The sequence below is a fragment of the Micrasema longulum genome, unplaced genomic scaffold (genome assembly GCF_059751315.1).
Source record: "Micrasema longulum isolate JH-2025_06_02 unplaced genomic scaffold, ASM5975131v1 h1tg001639l, whole genome shotgun sequence".
Taxonomy (NCBI): Eukaryota; Metazoa; Arthropoda; class Insecta; order Trichoptera; family Brachycentridae; genus Micrasema; species Micrasema longulum.
Genome location: NW_028278819.1, coordinates 233,395 through 256,241, shown reverse-complemented (window position 1 = coordinate 256,241; position 22,847 = coordinate 233,395). Strand labels below are relative to the sequence as shown.

General features: G+C 31.0%; 1 protein-coding gene across 2 annotated transcripts in view; it reads left to right on the top strand.

Moving 5' to 3' along the window:
- LOC148274497 (uncharacterized) overlaps positions 1-22,847 on the top strand; it is a 250,939-nt gene that overhangs the window by 205,173 nt on the left and 22,919 nt on the right. For both annotated transcript variants that reach the window (XM_088237034.1, XM_088237033.1), the window contains exon 7: positions 19,476-19,656. In XM_088237034.1, coding sequence (XP_088093160.1) covers positions 19,476-19,656 — 181 coding nt within the window. The remainder of the gene's footprint in view (positions 1-19,475; positions 19,657-22,847) is intronic.

The window sequence follows — 22,847 nt, the reverse complement described above, 5'->3', positions numbered from 1 at the left end:
AATATTTTACTGACTGGACTTTAAAAAAAAACAGAAAATTTCATTAGGCGATTTCCCGGGCAATACTAAAAAATGTCCATCTTGTTTTATTTCACAATCTGACAGATGGTAAAATAATCGAATTTTTAAATAATATTATTTGTGAATTCGTTACTTACAGATGAAATGTGATCCTACCCTATTCCCTTTTAATCCCAGCCATATTTTGACACTTAAAAACGACACAACACGGCATTTAAATCGGCGGTTGCGTACTAAGCGACGTATACAGAGTAACTAATGGCCAAAACGTAAAACTACTCGTTTATGAGTAGTTTAGTCGCCTTCAGCTTCTGGACTTTTATAATTCTATGGTTACGCGATTCGCTAAGCCAATTTAAGTGGTATGTAGGTGAAATATGTACATATTTGTTCAGTTTTTAAATTTAAAGTTATTTTTGGAACATCTCAAATCGAATACGAAGCTTTATTTATTCACATGTAATCTCTTCACAATCTACAGAAAAATGTAAAAATTTAAGGGAAAGTGCTGATTTTATGGCCAATAATGTTGGCTAAGGAATATCGGAAACATTTTGGTTTTCTACGAAACTTTTCGTTTACTTTTTTTATGTACTTACGACCTTTGTGCGTGATATGCTAATATAAAATCATTTATGGCACATTTTATGAAAGTAATACGACCTAATCAGATTTTCTATTCGTTTTTCACTGCTGAGATGTGTTTTCTTCGATGATACCACATGGGATTGAACCGAAATTTAACTCTTCGTAAGCATGACAAATATCTCAACCAAGATTAAAGGACTGATGAAAAATATGGATATGTAGACATTTACAGGACTCACAAACCTATTATTGACTCGTCGAAGTGATCACTTCACACACTATGTAACATTCATAATGAAAGGTTTACATTTCAATATTCCTTTATAATTTTTTTCCTTTGATTTAAATATCGGATATAAAGATATCGGTCTCTTTTTTAAAATTCTTTTTGTACTAAAACGCATTTTAAAACGAAAATACGTTTCATTTTTACACAAGTTTTTTTTGGTAAGCCAATCAATAGGTTTATGTAAGCCCTAACAGATTGGCATTAATGAGTATATATAACAACTTAATCTAAACAGTCTTAAAATCTATTCCAATTTACAAAAAGTATAAATATGGCATAATCTAGGCGGACATGGCAAGTGCGTCATCGCGGGTCAGGAGTGACAACACCGCTTGCCTCTTGAATGCTTGCCTTTGCTGTAGTAACACATCAACAGTACCGTTTAATGAGATTTCGTTCACTGTTCTGAGGATCCTCGACGAAGGGAAAAATAATCCGATGTTAGTTTTATAATTTTCCACAGCAAAGACAGGATTGGTACGCAAGTTACGGCGAGGTACATTAAGGTTTATCTGAGCAAGGACAGCATAGGCATCTATACAGTTAGATATTAATTTGTGCAAGAATATCATACCAACCAAAATCCTAAAAAAAAAATAAACAAAATTTTCGTGACAATTGTTTTGCCTTGTTAGGGCATTTTCAAATGAATGCCATATTTATTGAATGGATACATATTTATAAAAATAAAATAAAGTGTTCAGTGGACTCAAATCAGTGTTTGATTTCTAATATTATAAGTTTAAATATGGAGTTCTACAAAATAAACACCGAATCAATCAATACATTTAAAATTGTTATCAAACGAGTAGAAAATTTAGTTATTTATTTACTTAAAGGCAGTTTATTACATATTATTAGAGAAAAAACTCCAACTCCATGGGACTAAAAGTCCTGTGTTGAGTTGGGACGAGCAATTAGTTAACACAGGCACAAAAGTATATCATCACAAATATACCATACAGTAAATAGGACAACATTGTCTTGTCCCAGCTCCGTAACAGGCACGATTGCGCAGGACGGAACGTTAGGAAAATACGAAAATTCGGCTGCAGTTTACACGTGAGCGCAGCAAAAATGAATGCACGACGGTATTTATGAGAAAAATATTATTTTTTTTACAAAGATGTATTAGAATTGTTGTTTAACATCGTTAGATAAACTAAAAAATAAAAAGGAGGACAGAAAAAATGCTCGGGAGCAACACGAGCACGTTGTGCGTCCAGCAAATCGATATTGTTATAAGGGCCTATTCGTGAACTTTCACACAAAAACAATTTAAGCGGCCACGCGTGGTGGTGGGGGTAATCATCCTTCCGCGGAAGTAGCCTACCCGTCTATCTCCGTGACTAAAAAACAACCATCACCAAAAACTACAGTATTTTCAAAGAAACCAAAATTACAAAGCCAATTATTATATTCTTCATAATCTTAAATAGAATTTCAAAAAAGCAGTTGAGTAGTGCTACTCCGTTACTCCTTCGGTTGCAACAAAAAATATATATTTATGAAAAAAACTAAATTTGGTTTTCTTTTTTCAAATCTTTTTGCCAACGGTTTTATACGGAGCAACCCCAAATATTTTCTTTAAAAAAAAAGTAAATCTGACATCGTATGTAAAAAAATAAAATATATTCAATTGCCTAATTTACGAATTTATAATTAAGTAGTTTTAATTTGTAAAGAACCACTTATACTTTAAAACATACAATATCTTCACCTTAGAACTGGCAGAGCCATGTTAGATGAAGACTATCCTGACCAGAGGACGCTCCGTATTCATTTTCTAATTTTCTTGTTTTATATAGATTCCCTGTCCCTGTTATTAATTTGTCTTCATTTTTTTTTTTTATCAAATAAATTTATGTGTTCTTTTATCATATGTTTATACCCAATATTATTAAATTGGTCTATCAAAATGGAAAAAAAATTATTAGCAACAAAGTACAACAAATGAGTTAGTAAAATTATTTTTGGGGGCATTTTGTAAAAATACTTTAAAATTTAATTATGCTATTTCAAAAAACAATCTCAACCGACCGTGTTACTTTTATTGTAAAAGTAATTCAACGATTTGTTTTCTATATGCGTATCTAAAATTAATTGGGTTGTTGTTTTGTGGTGGTCTGGACCACGAGTCCAAAATTTGAACAGCAATAATTGACTTATTCGATTCTTGTTCTTAACACCGTTGTGACAAAATTGAAATGGTTACAATATTTCTATAAAAAGATTAGTCATAAAAACGCTGTAGATTATTTTAATGTTGTTTACAAAATCAATCGAAACATCACGTCGTGTTTTAAAAATCTGTTAATTTTCCGACGACCTTTGATTTTGATCGCTTAGTTAATATATTTTTTTTCGAAACATGTCAATCTAACCCCTTTGAGAGCAACGTTAAATAATTTGTCTTGGCTGTAACGTCAACTAGCTTTTGTTGTTTTCAAAGCTCGGCGTCATTACGCGTCAGCAAACAACATTCAAACCAGCTTTTGTGCTTTGTTCTAGTATGAGTTAGGCTCGAGGGAGTTAATCTTCACTGAAAAACCTCCTGCACTTTCCTAAATAACACCTAATGGACGAAGTTTTAGTGCAAGCAAAACTTACGAGTATGTGGAAACACTAAAATGGAAGCTGTTAAGCTGTCAAAGCTGAGTATAATGTCATTAAAGGCAACGGAATTGCGCCGATTAATACTATTGTGTTTTGTGCTTTAATTATATTTTAATTATTGCACTACAGTGGTAAATTGTTTGAAGAACATCAATACGGAAATATCAGTTTTTTTTTAACAAACATTTTAAAAGTAATAAAGGTCTTTGAAATACTGTCCATTAAAAAAATATTTTTTTGTTACTTATTAGTGGCATAAAAAATATTTTAATTTGTAATTTTGAAGTCCCCCTAAAATGGTCATTCCATGGGCCACACCCCTAATACGTCACGATTAATGTTTGTTTGTTCCTAACCGTTTAAAACATTGTCACGAATCTTGACGTCACAACTATTAAGGCCAAACATGTCGCGTTTTTCTAGACGTATTTTTTTTAAATTTCTTTTTTATATTTATAAATGAAAACATTTCTTCACAACATCCATATTGATTTTGAATGTACAATTAATTATTCTAAATCTATTTCATATATTCTTATCGGTATTCGCAGTATGTGATATTTTCCTATTACCAGCTTGATAACGAATTAGGATATACTAAAGAGTACTATGTATTTATTTCAACTTAAGGCATTAACTTTGCCGTCAAACATGTTAAGTTACATAAATAAATATGACTGAATAAACACTTATTTGTTTTTAAAATATCTACTAGTTTCGAGAGGTATCCATATCTTCGTCAGAACACAAATATGTAAATATAAAAATTAATTTAGTACAAACCTTTAGATATTGAATGTTGTTAGGTGGGTTTTCACTAATATATCATTATATTAGTTATTATATAGGTACATGTGTATATTTAAAACAATCAGCTCAACAAAAAATCACCAATAAAGAGGCTTAGGAGCCACCTGAAAAAGTATTTTTAAAATCACTTTTTCGGCATAGTATCAATACTAATATTTAATTTTATGGTTATTTGTCTAAAATAAAATAAAACTGAATAGTCAACAAGTTAATTTAGCATAATAAAAGAAATGCTAAGCCATTTCAAATCAATTTAAAAAATTAAAAAATACAAAATTTGTTATTTAATGTAAGAATGTTATCAAATGTTATGAACTACTTAATAAAGCATAAATAAATCAATAATTATCAAATGTAAACGCATGTTTGACTGTAGTTCAATAATACATATTTCTTAAAGTTAAAAAGAAAAAAGAACACTTTACTTTGGAAGCAAAAAATAAAGCAGAGATTATTTTTTTTAAATAACTTTTTAATTGCGCCATAAATTCTCATATTCTAGTGTTCGTTTATTTGTCAGCATTTTAGAATAAGACACAATGCATTTCAGATGTCTGCAACATTATCATTATTTTTTTGGTGCAGTATTTTAACTGTTTTTTCAATGGCCATTCAGTCTGTCACACTATTTTCAATAGCGTCCATTTCTCTGAATTTAGTAGACTTGTTTACTTCCGTGCTAACTTTTCTATTTCATTTTGTGGTAAGTCCAGCATTCATTTAAATATATTTTCATTTATTATATTTTTAAATATTGAGACAATCTAATTAAAACTCAGAAAATCATACCAAAAATGGTAATGTCAAAAGCTATTGTTTTGTATACCGTTATTGTGTTGCTCTTGATTGTCTTTGCTACATAGTTTCATGTACATTTTGTTCAGTTTTTGTACATTTGTTTCTTCATATAGTTGTTTCCATTAGATAAGGCCATATAAAATAAATAAGAACAAATTAGATAAATAAATCATTTTTTAAGTTATTTCTGATTAAAAATATTCTTCAAAGATTCATATAATTAAAATATACTTACTTTTAGACCGCAGATTACGTCTTTTGAAATTTAGAGTATATTGAAGTAGGTACCCAAGTTTGTTTTTTTTTGTTTAGTACTTTAATTTACAGCTCTGCGTGTTATCTCTTGCACTACACGAGGAAACAAGCTGAGGTGGATCAGTATCTTATTGGCTGAGGGCTGCTCAGCTTAAGACCGGCGGTGAATGATCAATTTAATTCGATAATCCCTCCCTCTGTCAGATTAAGCCAGATTTATCACTCGTTATCGTCACTCTCCGGTTTCTTTTCTTTAGGGGTGAGGCATTGATGAAGTTCTTAACAGGAGCTATTACGTCCAAGTCCAGCGGTTGGTATTCAGGATCCACTGTCGCCTGCGGCTCTTCAGTGTGTAGCTATTCTAATTTATTAAATTGCCGCCTATACCCGATACCGTTGACGTAGCAACTTATAACCAGGGATTTTTTTTTAGTTTTTAAATAAAAAATAAATATTATCGTTTTTATAATTTACCCAAATATTTCAATTTTGGTAGGCATTTTCAACGAGCTGTAAATAACTCACTCTTAGATTTGAGTTGAGAGTTTCTTTTTCTTAGAGACGCCGCTTTTTAAGGCTTACGGGACCTGTCTTTCCTCTCGATTGGTCCGCGCATCCCCCTATCCACCACCTCGGGGAAGTGCTCTCTAGAAGTTACAGAGTCTCCTGAGAAAAATTCTACAGATTGTTAATGCCGTCAAATGGCAGATATGATTTTATAACTCAATTACTGTAGTAATTATATATTTACAACCAAACATAGTTCCATTAAAAAAGATTTTAACCTAAGTACTCTTTTTTTTAAACGTATATTAAAGGCGTAATTAAACCAAGAGTTCAACTTTGTAAGTGAAAATTTTTGATAGAAGTTCATTGTTATTTATTATATAAATAAAAGACGAGTGATACTTTAATCCACAAATTTGGAATATCCAGTGACCGTTTTGATTGCTTTCACGTCATCTTCGAGACTGGTATTTTTATTAAGGAGTTCAATGTATTTATACAAAACAGAGGTAAGGATCAATAATTTAAAATTATATAAAAATAAATTGTATAAAGTAATTTGTATCTTAAGGATCATTTTCAATTTTTTTTTGGGTTAACTAATGAGTTGATATAATGCTATTTTAATAAGTTTAAGTATTTTTTAGTCTTTTATTTATATAAGAAAACCAAGAGTTTATTTTTACATCCGTCAGACAGTTTTAACGTTTTATAAATAAATAAAAATGATCAATAAGCTTGAATCAGGCTGGAAGCTCTATCGTTCACAATTCTACCTCATTCTCGAGAAATACTTACTTTCCGGCAGGTTAGTTTCAGACTGGAATAAATTGTCAAGCCTTGTTGTCCAATATGTATTTAATTTCTATGTAATTATCCTTTATTTTTTAAACTCTGTTTTACCTCTTATGTTTACTGTAAAATAAAATTTAAATAAATAAATTCCATTACGGTAAACCAGTTCAAAAACCGTTTAGAAGCTTTTTTGAAGGAAGAATAACGCAGACAAAAAGCAGTATACGAGATATAGGCGCATCAGCAAAGGCTGCCTGCCTATAATGAATAATAATAATATTAAGATAATGAACATGAAAACCAGTTAGTATGTAAACGTATATATGAATAGTTTTTTTTCTTTATACTTTTAGATAGTCAAGCATAAATAATGGATTATTTGTGTTTTGTTATTGAAAAAACTAAACTACTTTAATACATGGCCTGAGCGGAATAGTTGGTATAATCTAAGTTAGTTGGCTCAAGCGGAAAGCGTTCAACAACTCAGATTTAGTTGAACTTCGTACAATTGCCGGGAATATAAAGCGGTAAAAGCTCATCAGGAAATCGGATATTCCGTCGGGAAATGCGATTCACTCTTGCGAGCCGAGCAATATAAATCTCCCGCCGGAAACGGAACTACTCGCCGGACACATTTGTGCTGTATTTCACTGTAATGATATAATTTGTTCGCAGTGCTTAGAAAATTAAATACTTCGCAATGTTTACGCCCGGTAAGGTATAAGGCAAAATATCTAAACAAAATAGCTATCAGTTGAATAAATATATGTAACTACTTGGCCGGGAATTCGTCCTGGGGGGCAATTAGAATTGCTGTCTTTATCGGTACATATCGAGACGGTATAAAGTAAAATCAATATTCTTATGTACGAAAATGTGAATATTTGTATAAAAATTTGAATATTTTAGATCGTAATCTCTAATTCAATATATTTAGAAAAAAATGTACACATTTTATCTTTTTCATGAAAAAAACTTAATTTTACTTTGTAGATAAAATTAAAGATTAACATTTACTTCCCATAGAAATACGGGCCTTGGTGTTAAATAATTAGTAAATAAATGCATATTTATTTTTTTATTTTATTTAAAAACATACATTATTTTATATTTAAGACAAAGATTTTCCGACACAATCATCACCGTTATCTTTCCCCACCAAATGGTGCGTGGGGCACTTAATTGGTTCACCAATAGCAGCGTATCTTGATCCTTTATTTTTTGTTCATGATGGTAAAATTATCAGTCGTACATTAAATATGACAAAAAAAACTTTAATGAAAAATTATAATATATGTTATTATTTATAATATATAAAAATACCAAATGCACACACTGAGTCATTCATGTACACATATTTAAATGCATGCAATGTACACACTTACATATGTACATCTACATACACATATAAAACATACACATGCATTTGATTGTGGGTAGAGAACAAAATGTCAAATAAATGCATCGTGTGCCCCGAGCTAATTACTGCCAAGAACTCATTTACGTGCTCCGAGTGTAAAGGGTCACTCCATTACAAGTGTGGCGGTTTACCTGAGGGACCATCGAAACGCCTCACTGCCGACAAACGCCGGGTGCTGAAATGCACTCTATGTGTCCTGATTTTTCAAGACACAACTGATAACGCGGTAAAACCAGGAATTAACCAAGAGTTCGCGAGCCAGATTCTCCACGATAAATCCACTTTAGGTGAATCCACATCCAGCTCCGTGTCTCTAGATATGATTTTGAGAAAAATCCTCGATACTAAGCGTCAGCTGGTGGGTCTCTCTACTCTAATAGATGATGTTAAATTTATTAAAAGCAAATTAGTGGATCTAAGAGCATCCTGCGAATTTAACAACAGAAAACTAAATGACTGCACCACAAGAATCACGTCTACGGAAAATTAATTTCTTGAGATAGATGAAATCGAGGTAGCAGTCAAGAACTTCCAAGACGAGGTGAATCGATTTAAGATCGAGATGGCAGTCAAAGATCAATGGTCCAGACTCAATAATATTGAAATAAAAGGTGTGCCATTGAAGAAGAATGAGAATTTATTCACGATACTCTAATATCGACTGATGCTCTCTAGAACATCAGTCGACATGTGAACTTCACTTTTCCCAAATCACAGATAAACTATATATCACGGGTGCCCGTTCACAACTCTAAAGATAAATCAATATTAATGAGTTTTATTAATCGATATATAAAGGAAGACTTCACATCAGCCGCTCGCGCTATGAAAAACTTATCAGCTAACGACATAGGCTTCCACACAACTAATCAAATATATGTAAATGACCATTTGACTCCGTTGACCAAGAAACTCCTTACGTTGACCAAATCCAAGTTGAAAAACGAGAAAGGATATAAATATGTTTGGGTGAAATATGGCAAAATTCATGCAAGATTGAATGACACCACAAGTGTCCACATTATAAACACTGAGACCGATTTAAACAAGTTTATTTAATACGTTTATTATTATTTATTTCGCTCGTATTTACCATCAACGATTGTTTTTAATGGGTTGGTAACCCCTGTTTCCGAAAGCAAACGCTCGCTTTATTATATTATTATATACTCATATGCTTACTTACAATTCAACATTATTTATCTACGACAAATGTCTCTCCATCTTTATATTTCTTTTATTCTTATTTGCGAAATTATTCGCATATGATTACATAATGACGTGCGGCGTTTGCTTTCGAAATAATTTGTAGTGTTTTTTTTTCTAATCTTTTATTTTCTTTTGGATTTAGATAATTGTTTATTTTATGTTCGAGAATATTTGTTAACATATTGTGGTTCTATTTGTGAAAACCTGTAATTGCCTTATTTTTTATTTGTTTTGTTTTTTTATATTTAATAATTTTAACTGTTGGTTATCCGAATAAAGATTTTTTTTTTTTTTTTTTAATATATAAAATATATTTCTTATATGAGAATGCATTCAGTGTAAATAATCACTGTTGGTGCATATTTGGATATCATGAGTAGTTTCAGCCATTTTTAAGTAATTATTTCCAAAAATTACCCCTGGGCATCATTTTTGCGTAAAGCGATCACCCGTTTGGTTGTGATTAATTACTACTTAACAAACTTCAATATGATAATTTTCGATGAGGGTGAGATCCTACCAAATTATTTTTCATACTTTGAGGCATGAAATCGTGATTGGATAATAAATTTCATAAAACGTTATTAATTTTTTTTTAAATTTGATGTTTTTTTTTAATTTTTTTTTTTTTTTTTTACAATATACATAAGAGGTGAAACAGAGTATTCAAAAATATAGAATAATTACACAGCAATGATAAACAACATAAAAGTAAAAATAGTAAACAAAAAAATCCCACAAAGGCATGTCCTGTTCGTGGGTATACAAGAAAATGTTGATGAATTGTAAGTATAGTTTTATTTTTGTATTTATTTGATTTTTTATGCCAACTTCCTGTTTTTTTATTTGCATTAGTTTGGGGCAATCTAGATTTAGTTAATTTTCGTAAATAAATTTGAACGGATAATTATTTTTTTTAAATAAATTTATACACGTTTTTTTCTCATTTTGAAAAAAAACGCAACAATATTTCGAGTATGCCTTAATTTTGTTGACAAATATTGGATTTTTCCCTCTAGGATAAATGAAATGTGTGGACTCCATATCGGTTGTATTAGTTTTATCTTATTAACTACTTAGAGCTAGAGGGTTAAATCCAGTCCCGGTTTACAAAAATTGGGACAAACTCAAAATGTTGTTGACAAAACCAACTGGTAAAAAAAGAAGTATGAAAATATTTTTAGGCGTTTGCCGCCTAGTATGTAGGTGAATCAATTCTGTCTAGTAAATCTCATGTGCATTAATAAAGGTTTTAGACCTTCTTAAAAATCAACAGATGGCAAATAAAAAAAGTATGCATTTTCTAACCTAGTCAGAATGGAGAAAATTACAGTGTGTAAAGTGGCCACTTAAACCAGCTGATGAAAAGGTCATAATCCCTGTTAATGCCTGGACTTACATATTCTCTATTCTAAAATGTTTTCCGTCTTTGTTTTCATAAATGGATTAAATGAGTCCGTAAATAATAAATTATGCAAAAAATGTTAAAACTAGTTTTAACAAAACTAATTTGACGTGACTATCCCTTATACTTTCTGATTGTAATTGCTTTATATTTTCTTTGTGTTTATTTTTTAAATCGTTGAGGGTTATTTATTAATCTGTAGTGGTTAAAATAAATTTAAGGTACGTTTTCTTTCGTATTTTAATTACAGTGTCATTTGCACGGTTAGTTGCCAACAAAAGATATCAATGGGGAGATTATTCAATTAGGTTTTTTCCGTACCACCAAAGGTGCGTTTTATTTTAAAAATTGGTAAAATGTCTAAAACACAAGTATTCGTCTCCATCGGACTTTCCCATTGACATATTTCGAATGGCATCTCGTTTATTATTCAAGACAGTTTTTTCGTTTTAATGGAGTATAAATGAATTATACGGGCTCACAAAACGAGTTTCACCCACTAAAAGGTAGAACAGGAAGAGCAATAAAATTACCTGGTGAGTAGGACGGATGGTGGGTTTAGCATCCCCGATGGGAAGGAAATTTACTCAAATTCAATCGGCGGCAATACTGATTGATTTTGTGTCACCTTCGATATTTTTAGAAATGAATATTTTTCGGTTGTCTTTACTTATTAAATGTTTTCAAGGATTCTGTAACTGGTTACAGCTATCTTAGATATTTATTTTTCGCGAAATCCTAGTGTAAAACGGAAAGTTATTAACACTTTGAGTACCGGCCGAATACACATAGAATTTACCCTGTGCCCGGCCAATTTTTGTGAAATCTCATGCTTTGTGAAGGGTTTCTTAAAAGTGTCATAATTATAAAAATACTTAGTATAATCAATTGAAACTTCTCGTGTTTATTTGTAAAAGTTAAATATGTCATTTTTGTATGATAGTTTTGCCAACTTTGGCCTTTATGGAGAGCCATATTGCGCATTGCAATGTTTAGACATATACAGGGTCTCACTCTTTTTTTTGTGCTTTGTATCCCGGAGCCGTGTTAAAACGTGATTATAATAACTACGCGTGGTATCCCGGTCCCGTGTTTTCAAGTGGTTTACCAGCAGCAAACAAGTACTAATAAAAGTCACTAGATGTCAATAAAATGTACTTTTTTAGACAGCTGGTAAACCACGTGAAAACTCGGGACCGGGACACAACGCATGATTATATAATCACGTGTTTACATGGCTCCGGATACATATACCCGTATGCAAAGACAAAACTTAAGGTGAGGAAAGTACAATCTAATCTCAAATGCAGAGAATAACCTGAAGGTGAAGACAATAGAATGTACTTTCCTCACCTTAAGGTTTGTTTCTGCATACGGGTAATAGTGTTGAAGAAACACTTGTACTAATTCCAACGGATTTCGGCAATGTAAGGTTGTTCAGAAAATATGTTACTTTATAAAAACAGGAAAGTTCAAGTTAATAAAATAAAGAAACAAATAATTTTGCAAAAATAGAATGCTTAATTTTGTACAGTAGAGCATCATCACTCTAACAATCAACAGACCATAATATTTTTTAATGCCTAGACCATTGTAGTTCATTATTGAAAATATTATCTTGATTTATGTAAACAACATATGAGAGTATGAGAAGCAAACTTAGAAACTTCCAGTGAAGGAGTTACTGAGATATTTGCGAAAAACTTTAAAAAAAGAATTGCGAGATTTCTACTCAATGGAGAATGCTAAGTTTGCGATGTTAAGTTGTACAATTGAAATCTGTTTTTGCAATATTTAGAGACGGTTTTGAACTACGCTATTATTAAGTTAGGTAGGTTTTTATGGATAGTTTATTTTGGCATCAATTACAAATTTTCCGTTTTTGGTGAAGATTTTTAAGTTTGCTTTTAATACCCTAATATCTACAGTGAAAAGGGAATTTATTTTAAACGACATGTAGCAACGTTACAGATAAGTCAATAAACAATTTTTTTCTTTAAATAAAATGTAGGTTGAAGTTGAAAAATAGAGTACTGAGTGTTAAATAAAACAAGTACCATAGACGAGTATTTTCGACTTTTTGAAGTCCAAGGTTCGAATCTTGGCAGAGTCGATGTGAAACATTTGATTTTACAAAGCAATATTTTATATTCCCTGAACAGTCACCAAAAAGTCAAAAATATTTCGATATGCCATAATTTATAATGCAGTGCCCAACACAGTCCTGGGTGCGGATAGGGAAATGATTATTGGTAGATCGCATGGATACTGGACAGTGAAAAGTAGACGTCGGGTCTGATCTAGTTGGCCACCTCTGCTAAGTATAATATTATACAAAGTAACCTTTTGTCTTTAGTTTCTAAAAACCTGTTTAACAAAGTTTGTTTTAGTTGAAACAAGCAATAGTCTCAGAGTTATCTCAATTACCTATTAATCAATCTTACTTATTGGAGAAGTTAGATTGGTATAAAATTTCACGGAGAAGCCAAGGTATTTGAAATTACTTCAAATAAAATAAGTCTTTGTTTGGAAACAATGAAGATGAAAATAACTCGAATATTGAAAACAGCCACAGGATAAAACCATTATCCTTAGAGAGGAATGTATTCTTTGATAAAATAAAAACTTACGTTTGAGCACCCAATTACCAATTATTATTTGTTATGAATAAACTACAAAAGGAAAAGAGAATATTTACAGGGCTTATTAGGTCCGGGTTCAACTCCTGGCAGGGTCAACGTTAAATATTAGTGGTTGAACACTGCAATATTTCATGAACTTCCATGGAACAAAAAATATTTAAATACGCTGTAATTGGAGTGCCAATAAAGCGTTCTATGCACCACTAGGTGCGAATAGAAAAATGATGAGGAGTTTAAATATAAGTGGTTTTATTACTCATATTATTAGAATATTTCCTAAAAAATGGGATTCAAGTAAATTAGTTTATATTAAAATAGTAATATAACCATATCATGTTTAAGACACAAAACAACACAAATGAAGTTGAATTTTATATTGCAGAAACTTTTTTTTTTTAAAAGCCAAATCCAATTTCAAATTGATAGTTTGAGGAATATTAACCCAGAAAAGTTAGAACAGTGTATTAACTATTCAGGTCGTTTTCAAGAAACAAAGTTAAAAATAATCTTTGGGCAATATAAACGAAGGCTTCCATAAATTCAATATGTGAATATTCATTATTTTTAGATTTGAAATTTAATCATAAACCGGAACAAAGGTTTAAAAAAACCCATCAATCCATTGATTAAAAGTTACAAGAAACGTAGATTTTATCTATTTTAGTAAGGCATAAAAGGACCAAAATGCAGTTGTATTTATTTGTATTGCACAGCATCAAGGAGGCATTTTCAAGACAAAACAATATTAAAATACCTATTCATCAAAATTCCATCACCGCACATCCTCACAATTTATGTAATCTGAAACACAAAAATATTTACGTACAATTTTAACTAAATGCAATAATTGACATTAAACTTTCGTTTATATAATATATGCATTATATGAACACACATATGAACATATAAACGAGTATGTTCTCAAATCTAGCAAAAGTAGAGCAGATTCAGGTTGTAATACATAGATCGGTTTCTTTGTGAGTACAAATATGTTTTATATTGGTTGTGAGGGTGAGTGTGTTTGTGTGAGTTTATAATAGTGTTAGAGGGTGGGTGAGTGGGTGTGGTTATAACGAAATGATGGTGAACATGTGCGTGTATATATATACAATATTATACAATTGTAATTGAATTAAATTATAATAATCTGAACGATCTTTTTACAAAGAGTTACCGGGTAAAAACTAGGTAGTCCTAGTTTAATGAGTTCAAAAATGAATGTGGCTCTTTAATCAAGTTCTTGATTATCCTATGCTGGTGAACCTATGACTATAATTAAGACGTCTAAAAAGTCAAATGTTATTTTAAAAATAATAAAAAAGGTTTGTTTTTAAACACTTTTTTTTTCCACCGACCTGTTTCAAAGCAAACAAGCTTCTTTCTCAAGGTTTACGTAACTAGTTGTAACTAGTTACGTAAACTTTTATAATTAAAATAAAATTTATTTTGTTTATTTTTTAAAAAAATATTAAATTTCTATGTAGTCATTGCTTTGATATTATTAATAAGTTTATTTGACAATTGAACGTAGTTATGCAGAAAGCAGCTAGTCCACAATTTTGAAAAAATGAGATATTGATGTTGTCGGGTGCAGTAAGGACAATTATATGTTTTGCTAAAATCAGCTAGAACGCTTTCGTAAAAAGAACTGTATTAATCATTTTCTGAAAATGGTGTCGACCACAAAAAAGGCATTCCTCAATTTGTAGAAAACACCCACATCACTTGAAAAATCTAACGGTTTTTGAAAATTATTAAAACTGGTGCAATACATAATTAGATGCTTGTTTGTAGTATGAAATAAAAAATTTATGTATTCATTTTTTATCATTTTCTAAAGTCAAAACATTCCAACTGTTGTGTAAATTTGATAATTCACACTTTTCACACAAGTGTAATTATCTCAGTTACACTTTTATATGACTGGCTGCTTTCTGTATAACTACTTTCAATTGTAGTATTACTTTGCGGGCTGTTTAACTCATCTCAGGCTCTTGGCCTCAGAGATTAAGGGATAAGTTGTTATTTTTTTGTAATATATACGTATTTGTATGAATAAATAAAAAGATATTAAAAAAAAATATAAAACAAAAATAAAGATGAGATACAAAATACACATGCATATGGGGAGAAAACCTTATATAATTAACCTCAATTAAATGTTAAAAGTGAGATAATTATGATTTGTGAATCAGCCGTGTTAAAAATATCGACGATATTATTTAGCCGTTTTGCGGGACAAAGGTTTTTCTCAAAATTTTGTTCTCCCCTGCGAACGTACTGGGAAAAGAAACTAAAATGAACATTGTACAATAACGCAAACACTATGTAGATTGAATTTCATGCACGAAAAAGAAACCATATTGACTTTTCGCTGATGGTTATGAAAACAGAAATGCCTGATATAAAAATTATGACGTTTTCAGCTCCTGAAAACTATTTTTATAAATCATAACATATTCGAATTTAACCATGTGTGTACATTGGAAAGACTTTCGGAAATACTAAATATAAGGAAATCTACATTTAAAATACAGGGAATTAGTGTTATATTCCTGGTGCTTAAAACGGCTTAAAGATCACGTTATTAAATTTAGAAAGTTTGTAACTTTCTCCAACTTTGTTCAATTCTTTGATAACTATTAGCAGTTTATATAATCTAGCTTTTATGTTACGTCTACAGATGTCAATAATAATAAAAAAATGGATGGTTATCAGTAGAAACCGGATTATTATACAACTGCATTTTTATATTTTTACAGGTTATAGGATATTTTACTGAAAACCTGCTGGTGGGGCATACTTGCACTATTTTTACTGACCTTGATAGTTGTATCCTGACTGTCCTGTATTTCACAAGATGTCTCGTATTTTAAGAATATTTTTGGCCCTGTCCGGTATTTTCGTATCGGATAAGGGAACATACATGGTCCCGTATTTCTGTACTTGATAAAAAAAAACTTTTGTGATTTGATTACGAGTGATTTTTTTGTGTTAAAGTTTTTAAAGAACGTTGATTGAAATGTAGACGTTGATTGAAATGCAGAATTTTTTTCCATAGCACATAATTATTATATATTATTGAACAGAGTTTCTAAGCTTGGTAAAATTATTTTATTATCGACGTCTTGACAAAAAACAAATTTCGGCGTAATTGATATATCGAATGTACGTTTATATTACCACGAATACGTTGAGAATGGAAGAATATACCAAATTAATAATATTTAATTACAGTTATTAAGAGTTTTTTTATATCATGATTATTAAATGATGAGCGATGAAGATAATTACTATTATTTGTTTATTTATGAATTTATTGCAAAAAAATAATATTTATACTTAATAACAGGGAATCTATATAAAACCAATTAATGTAAAATGAAAACGGAGTGTTCTCTGTTTATGATAGTCTCCATCTTACATGGCACAGCCTGTTCTAAGGTAGAGATTTTTTATCTTTAGAGCGTAAGTAGTCCTATACTAATAAAACAATAACATAAAAAAGAAAAACTAAAACTACTTAATTATAAATGCCTAGCTAATCAAATGTAAGAAATTAAAAATCATTATTATACAATTATAAAGTTTATATATGTGCCAAGAATATATGTTACTTAAAGATAAATAGTATAGTATAATACATAATAAAACAAATATAAAGCAATGAAATACATAAAAATATAAATAATATGTTTACCAATTATATAAAGTAATACGTTTATTGATTTACATGTATTTTTCAAAAAAATCTCTCGCTACACTATTTATATGTGGAGTTATTTTTATTAAAAAATCTGTTTTACATTTTGAGTCTTTTATATTTGGCAATAAATCATTAAATATTTTTGCAGCAATTACATTGTATTGCTTTTTACCAAAAGCGGTTGATACAAATGGGACAATACAGTTAATTTATGTTGCTGAACGAGTGTTTATATTATGTTGGGTTCTTTTGACCTCACTTAATTTATCATAAAATTTAAGTAGTAGGCACCTTACAAGCAATTGTCTTACATCCAATATCTTTAACTCAGCGAATAGATCTTCCGTTGAATACCTCAAGGGTTTTTTGAGAATGATCTTCATAATTCATTTTTGTGCTATTTTTACTGGTTCAAGGATTGGACAAGACCAACCTCCCCAAGCTAAATTGCAAAATGATAGTTTGCTTTGGCATAAGGCAAAGTAAATTTGTCTCATAAGTTGAGCATTCAAAATAATTCTTTGGTATTATACATATAAGATTGATTTTTCGCTGAGTTTCAAATGGTAAGAATAATTTGTAATCAAGAGATTAAGAGTTTATCACGGCACGTATTCGTTCGGAGGGTGTCGGTAAGGAAAAAAAAACTCTATTTTGTTCATGTTTTATAATGTGTTGACAGAGCCGTCTGTTGGTCGATCTTGTATTTCGTGCAAGTTTAGGCACATGACTCTCCGCAGCTGAAAAAGACATAGCTAGACTGCATGTGACTATAGTCGGTTACAAATAATATGATTACCTCCTGATCATAATAAAAATTATTATCTTCGCCTAATTGGTGCCATCATTCAAACGTGACCCTGTCATATCGTGTTTCATCCCTGTTACTCCAATTAAAACTAGTATTAATACAACATTTCATTATTTGAACTAGAAATTAAACAAAAAAGTATTATCAAATGATATTCTAAATAATATGAAATATTGATGTCGAAAATAAATGTCTACTTTCCGGCGATTAGCTAAACTGTCTTAGAAAATCCTTTATAAAGAGTTTTATTTTATGGTAGCAGCTGTACAAAAGTTGTCATATGTGGTTGCCAAATGGTGAGAGTTCTGTGTGTATAACGTCCATAGATAGATACCCACACACGCACTAAGTATTTTACGTGAAAACAACTTGAAGTTTTCTGTTTACGTTGTATTTTGTAAGAACAACATAATACAAATTGTTAGCTCTTAATAACATAATCGGATGACAAATCTAGTGCAACTTTTTAGAGAATATCAACTTCATCTCTGCATAAAGATACTTGAAGAACAAAAGAACACTTCCTAAAAAATGACTACAAAGTATCGTTATATCGTGCAGTCTAGTGCAGATTAATTCAGTTGCGCCGTTACTCTCGCGTATTATAAACAAATGCTGTATTTTATTCAACTTGTAGTAAATACACATCTAAGCAAAACACAGTTTTCTTATGGTATTTCCAACTAAGGATTGAGTTCTTTCATAAACAACTAATAAATTCCTACAGTTTTTGTACACGGAAAAGCGGAATTTTAATTAACTCAAATATCTTTATTTTTTCTCTGCTGCATTGACATGTTTTTATACTTTTAAACTACTTTTAATTACTTATATTATATATGTAAAAAAAATCAATATATTGCTGCTCTTACTATAATGTGCAATTAATTTTGAAGGTGTTTTTTAAATTGACTTAAATTTACTGTCTTATATTTTAATTAAAGATTCTTCCCATCGTTTCTTGAATCCCTTAAAAATCTGTATGTGTATATTTATGTTTTTCCTTTTTTAAAGATGTTATTACTATTTTATTTTATTTTTACATCTGAGCATGTTTTTCATTATTTATTTTAATTCTTAACTTTTAATTACTTTCACAAATTTTATTCATTTTTAATATTATTTTCATTTGTAAATACTAATTACAAACTACAAACTTTAAAATAACTTTTTTTACTTAAATTTTAATTTTTAAATAACTCCCATTTGTGTTTTTTTGTACTTTCATTAATAACCTTACATATAATTACTTAATAATATGTTATATATATTAATGATATAATATGGAAACTTCACCGGTCCATTAGAGTTAAGTTTAACTGTGTAAAATATAAAACTTTGTAACTGTACTGTATGTTTCCTAAATGAAAGAATATATGTATTTTTTTAAAATCTGATTTTGAGGGCCATTTTCAACGAGTTGCAAATAACTCACTAATAGAAAGTGAGTCCAAGACACTAACCACAGGACCACAATCCGATTATTTGGGTATTATGCTTTTTCAACCGCATTGTGCATTCTTTAGCTCTTTGCATCTAAGGATTATACAGATTTTCGTTTGTCTGAATGAAAAATTTAAAACCTGTTTCTGGTTTGATTCAGAAAATCTTCAGTACCTTCGTTTGGGGGATAATCGCCTGCACATGATCCCGTCTGATGCCCTGCGCCCCCTTCACCGGCTGCGTCACTTGGACCTACGTTCTAACAACATCACAGTCATTTCAGAGGATGCTTTCACTGGATTCGGAGACTCCATTACATTCCTCAATCTCCAAAAAAATAGGTAAGTTAATTTGTTTACTTTTGGTGTTATAATGTTTAAGATGTATGATGGTGGTTATTTTAAATTTGTATGATACCACTGAGGTTTAATTCAAAAGAGATTATGCTTCATAAAACGATACGTATTCTAAAAATGGACGCGATCGCATCATGCCGCATCAACATTGCCGTACAAAATGCGTAGTGTAGTAAAAAAGACTCTTTAACTGTTTTGCCAGTTCACTGTAAATTGGCTGTATGTCGCGCCCTTTTACGATACTTCACGTTTATTGACCGCTGCGCGTATAACACTATTTCCCACTAAATAAAATATGAGTTCCAAAGCCCCATTTTCATGGAACACAAGACGGGTTCAATGTAGCGCGTCTAGTGTATTTGTATAAAATATCTATGTATGATACACGTATCTTGTGATTTTAGAGTAATAATACGCAACTGGCTAATAGAGTCGCCCATACGTTACTGGTTTGTTAAATCAAAAACCAAACCAAAAATTTGGGACGCTTTTGTTATATGCAGTATAGCGAAAGGGCATCACTATAATCGGGTAGCGAATTATTTTTTTGATAATCTCTGTTTCAAAATTTCAAATTTACCTATTTATATAAAAATTAATTGCCGTTATTAGTCTGTAACACAAAAAAGTAGCCAGAAATTAAAATGCGCGCAACGATCCATGAAAAGACAGATGCTCGGTGTATGTCTAAGAGACAAAGTAAAAAATGAAGAAATAAGGCGCCAAACCGGAGTTGTGGATATCATGGATCGTGCAGCGAAATTGAAATGGCAGTGGGCAGGACACTTGGCGGGACAAAATGATGGCAGGTGGACACCCAGAATAATAAAGTGGAGACCATGGACAAACAAAAGAAGTGTTGGAAGGCCACAGAAGAGATGGGTCGACGATATTGCCTCTGTCGCCGATAAAACGTGGATGGTAAAAGCGGGTGATTGGAAAGAATGGAGACGTTCGGAAGAGGCCTTTATCCAGCAGTGGAGAGAATAATGCTGAAGAATAAGAAGAAGTCTCGCAAAAAACTTGAAAATGGGTTGACAGATTAACGTGAGATTTTTAGCAAAATTTCGTAATTTACGTCCTTAATATTTATAAATATTTATTAATAATAAGCTCTTCAATATGTAGAGTGGAAAAAAAATTAGTACCATTTATGTGTTTTTCATCTATTTCCAAGGGTTGCATTCGACTAAAATGCATATATTGAAAAATTTGGAGGATGCTGTTTTTTTGCATATTAAAAAAAATGTATTTTGACGTTTACAAACAACGATTATTTTTAATGGATACTTAATTGAAAATTTTCCTGTCAATTTCTACATATTAACTTTTTAATGGATTTTTAGTAATGCTGGAATAATTTTAACTGACATTTGATACATTTTTGAACAATAGATTCTTACACAAAATGCACCACTGTTGGTAAGTAAAGCACAGTTTGACATTTGCAAAAATTATTCCATATTTGCAAAACAAATATTCTATGCATTGGAAATTAATCATAGTCTTTATCCTTTTATCCGAACAGTTTTTACACGCTTTTGCGACACAATCAGGCATTATTCTTTTCATTTATTCTGGTTTCGAAGTAAATCTCAAGCTCACGTCAAAACACGGCTGGCGGTTAAAAAAAGACTAAATTCGCGTTGGGCATGAGTTGAGTGTCATAATTTCAGAAGGTTCAGGGTCGAATGCAGTCTGACTTTTCTTTGTTAATCATAGATTATGGCAGTAGAGTATTGATTTTTGCACAATTTTGATTTGAGCACAACAAGGCCTCTAAGCCAATCACATGAGAAGAGAAATCTAAAAACTAACCTTTATTAAAAAAATAAATAACGTGTGTTCTTATTAACGGAAAAACGTTTGTTTGTTTGTTTCACCAGCTGATAGCAGGCAAGCCAACTTTCGGACAAAACAACGTCTGCTGAGTCCGCCAGTTTTACAAAAACATACAATGCAATTAGTTTTACAATGAATGTTATCTACATCATTTTGACAACAAACTCCAGTGTTATTATATATAATTAAGATACTTTTCTTCAGGTATTAAAAAAACACGTTTGTCGCAAGAGGCAAAATCAATAGTTCACCACGGATTCCTGGTTTTGACCTTGATGTATGGGAGCAAAGTATAGATTTAGAAAAACGGGGATGAAAGTAGGATGAACGCTGTTGAAATACGATCTCTCAGGCGAGTGTGTGATAAAACTATGTCCGATAGATGCACAAATGTCGAGATCCGTACATTATGTAAGGATGAGATAAGCATTATCGACAAAACCAATTAAAGAGCTCTGCGTTGGTTTGGAAATGTAGAGCGAATGAGCAACAAAAGACCGGCTAAAAATATTTACGATGCAAACGTTGATGGATGCAGAAATAGAGGAAGACCGATGAAGACATGGCATGACCGAATCCAACAAATACTTGAACATGAACATGTCAAAAGTCGGAATAATCGGCGCGCGTGCACGAGAAAATGTATGTATAGATCTGTATGCAAACATAGAACGATGTGACGTTCTATACTCTCTGCCTTCCCTTACGGAGAAACGGCGTTATGGTTTGTTGATATTGTTTGTTGTACATTATTTACCCGGTTAAATTGAAGAAAAGAGAAATTAATTTTTATCAGAGAGAGTTACCTCTTATTTAGCCATTTCATAAAAAAGAAAAAGCTAGACCTTATCTCGGAGAACCAAGAAATTACTCGAAATTAGAACAAAAAAATATATTCTTTAAAAATAAACAAAATAAACAACCCTATCACGATGTTTCTTTGTAGGGGTAGGAAGAGAAGACACAACGCCATGTCACATTATCTTTGCGTAAAGAACTCGCTTCTTCTACATTCGTGATCTTTATGCGTTTTGTACCTGCGAGACTTTTTATGATGTTAGCTATCACTTTATTTTTATCGTATTGTGTAAATGTTTTCAACTATCAAATATCTAAATTTAGTGAATGGGGTCTAAAACTTCAACCGTCCATGCGCTCAGTAGCTGCAAGACTTGTTGTAATCTAACTTCTATTTTTATAAATTTGCATTTTATTTCTTTTTTTTAAATATCGCTTAAACTCTAAACTTCATTGTCAAATAAAATGTTTAAAAATAAAAATGTATATAGGGGTTAGATTTCTTACTATCCATGCGCTCTGTAGCTGTAAGACGT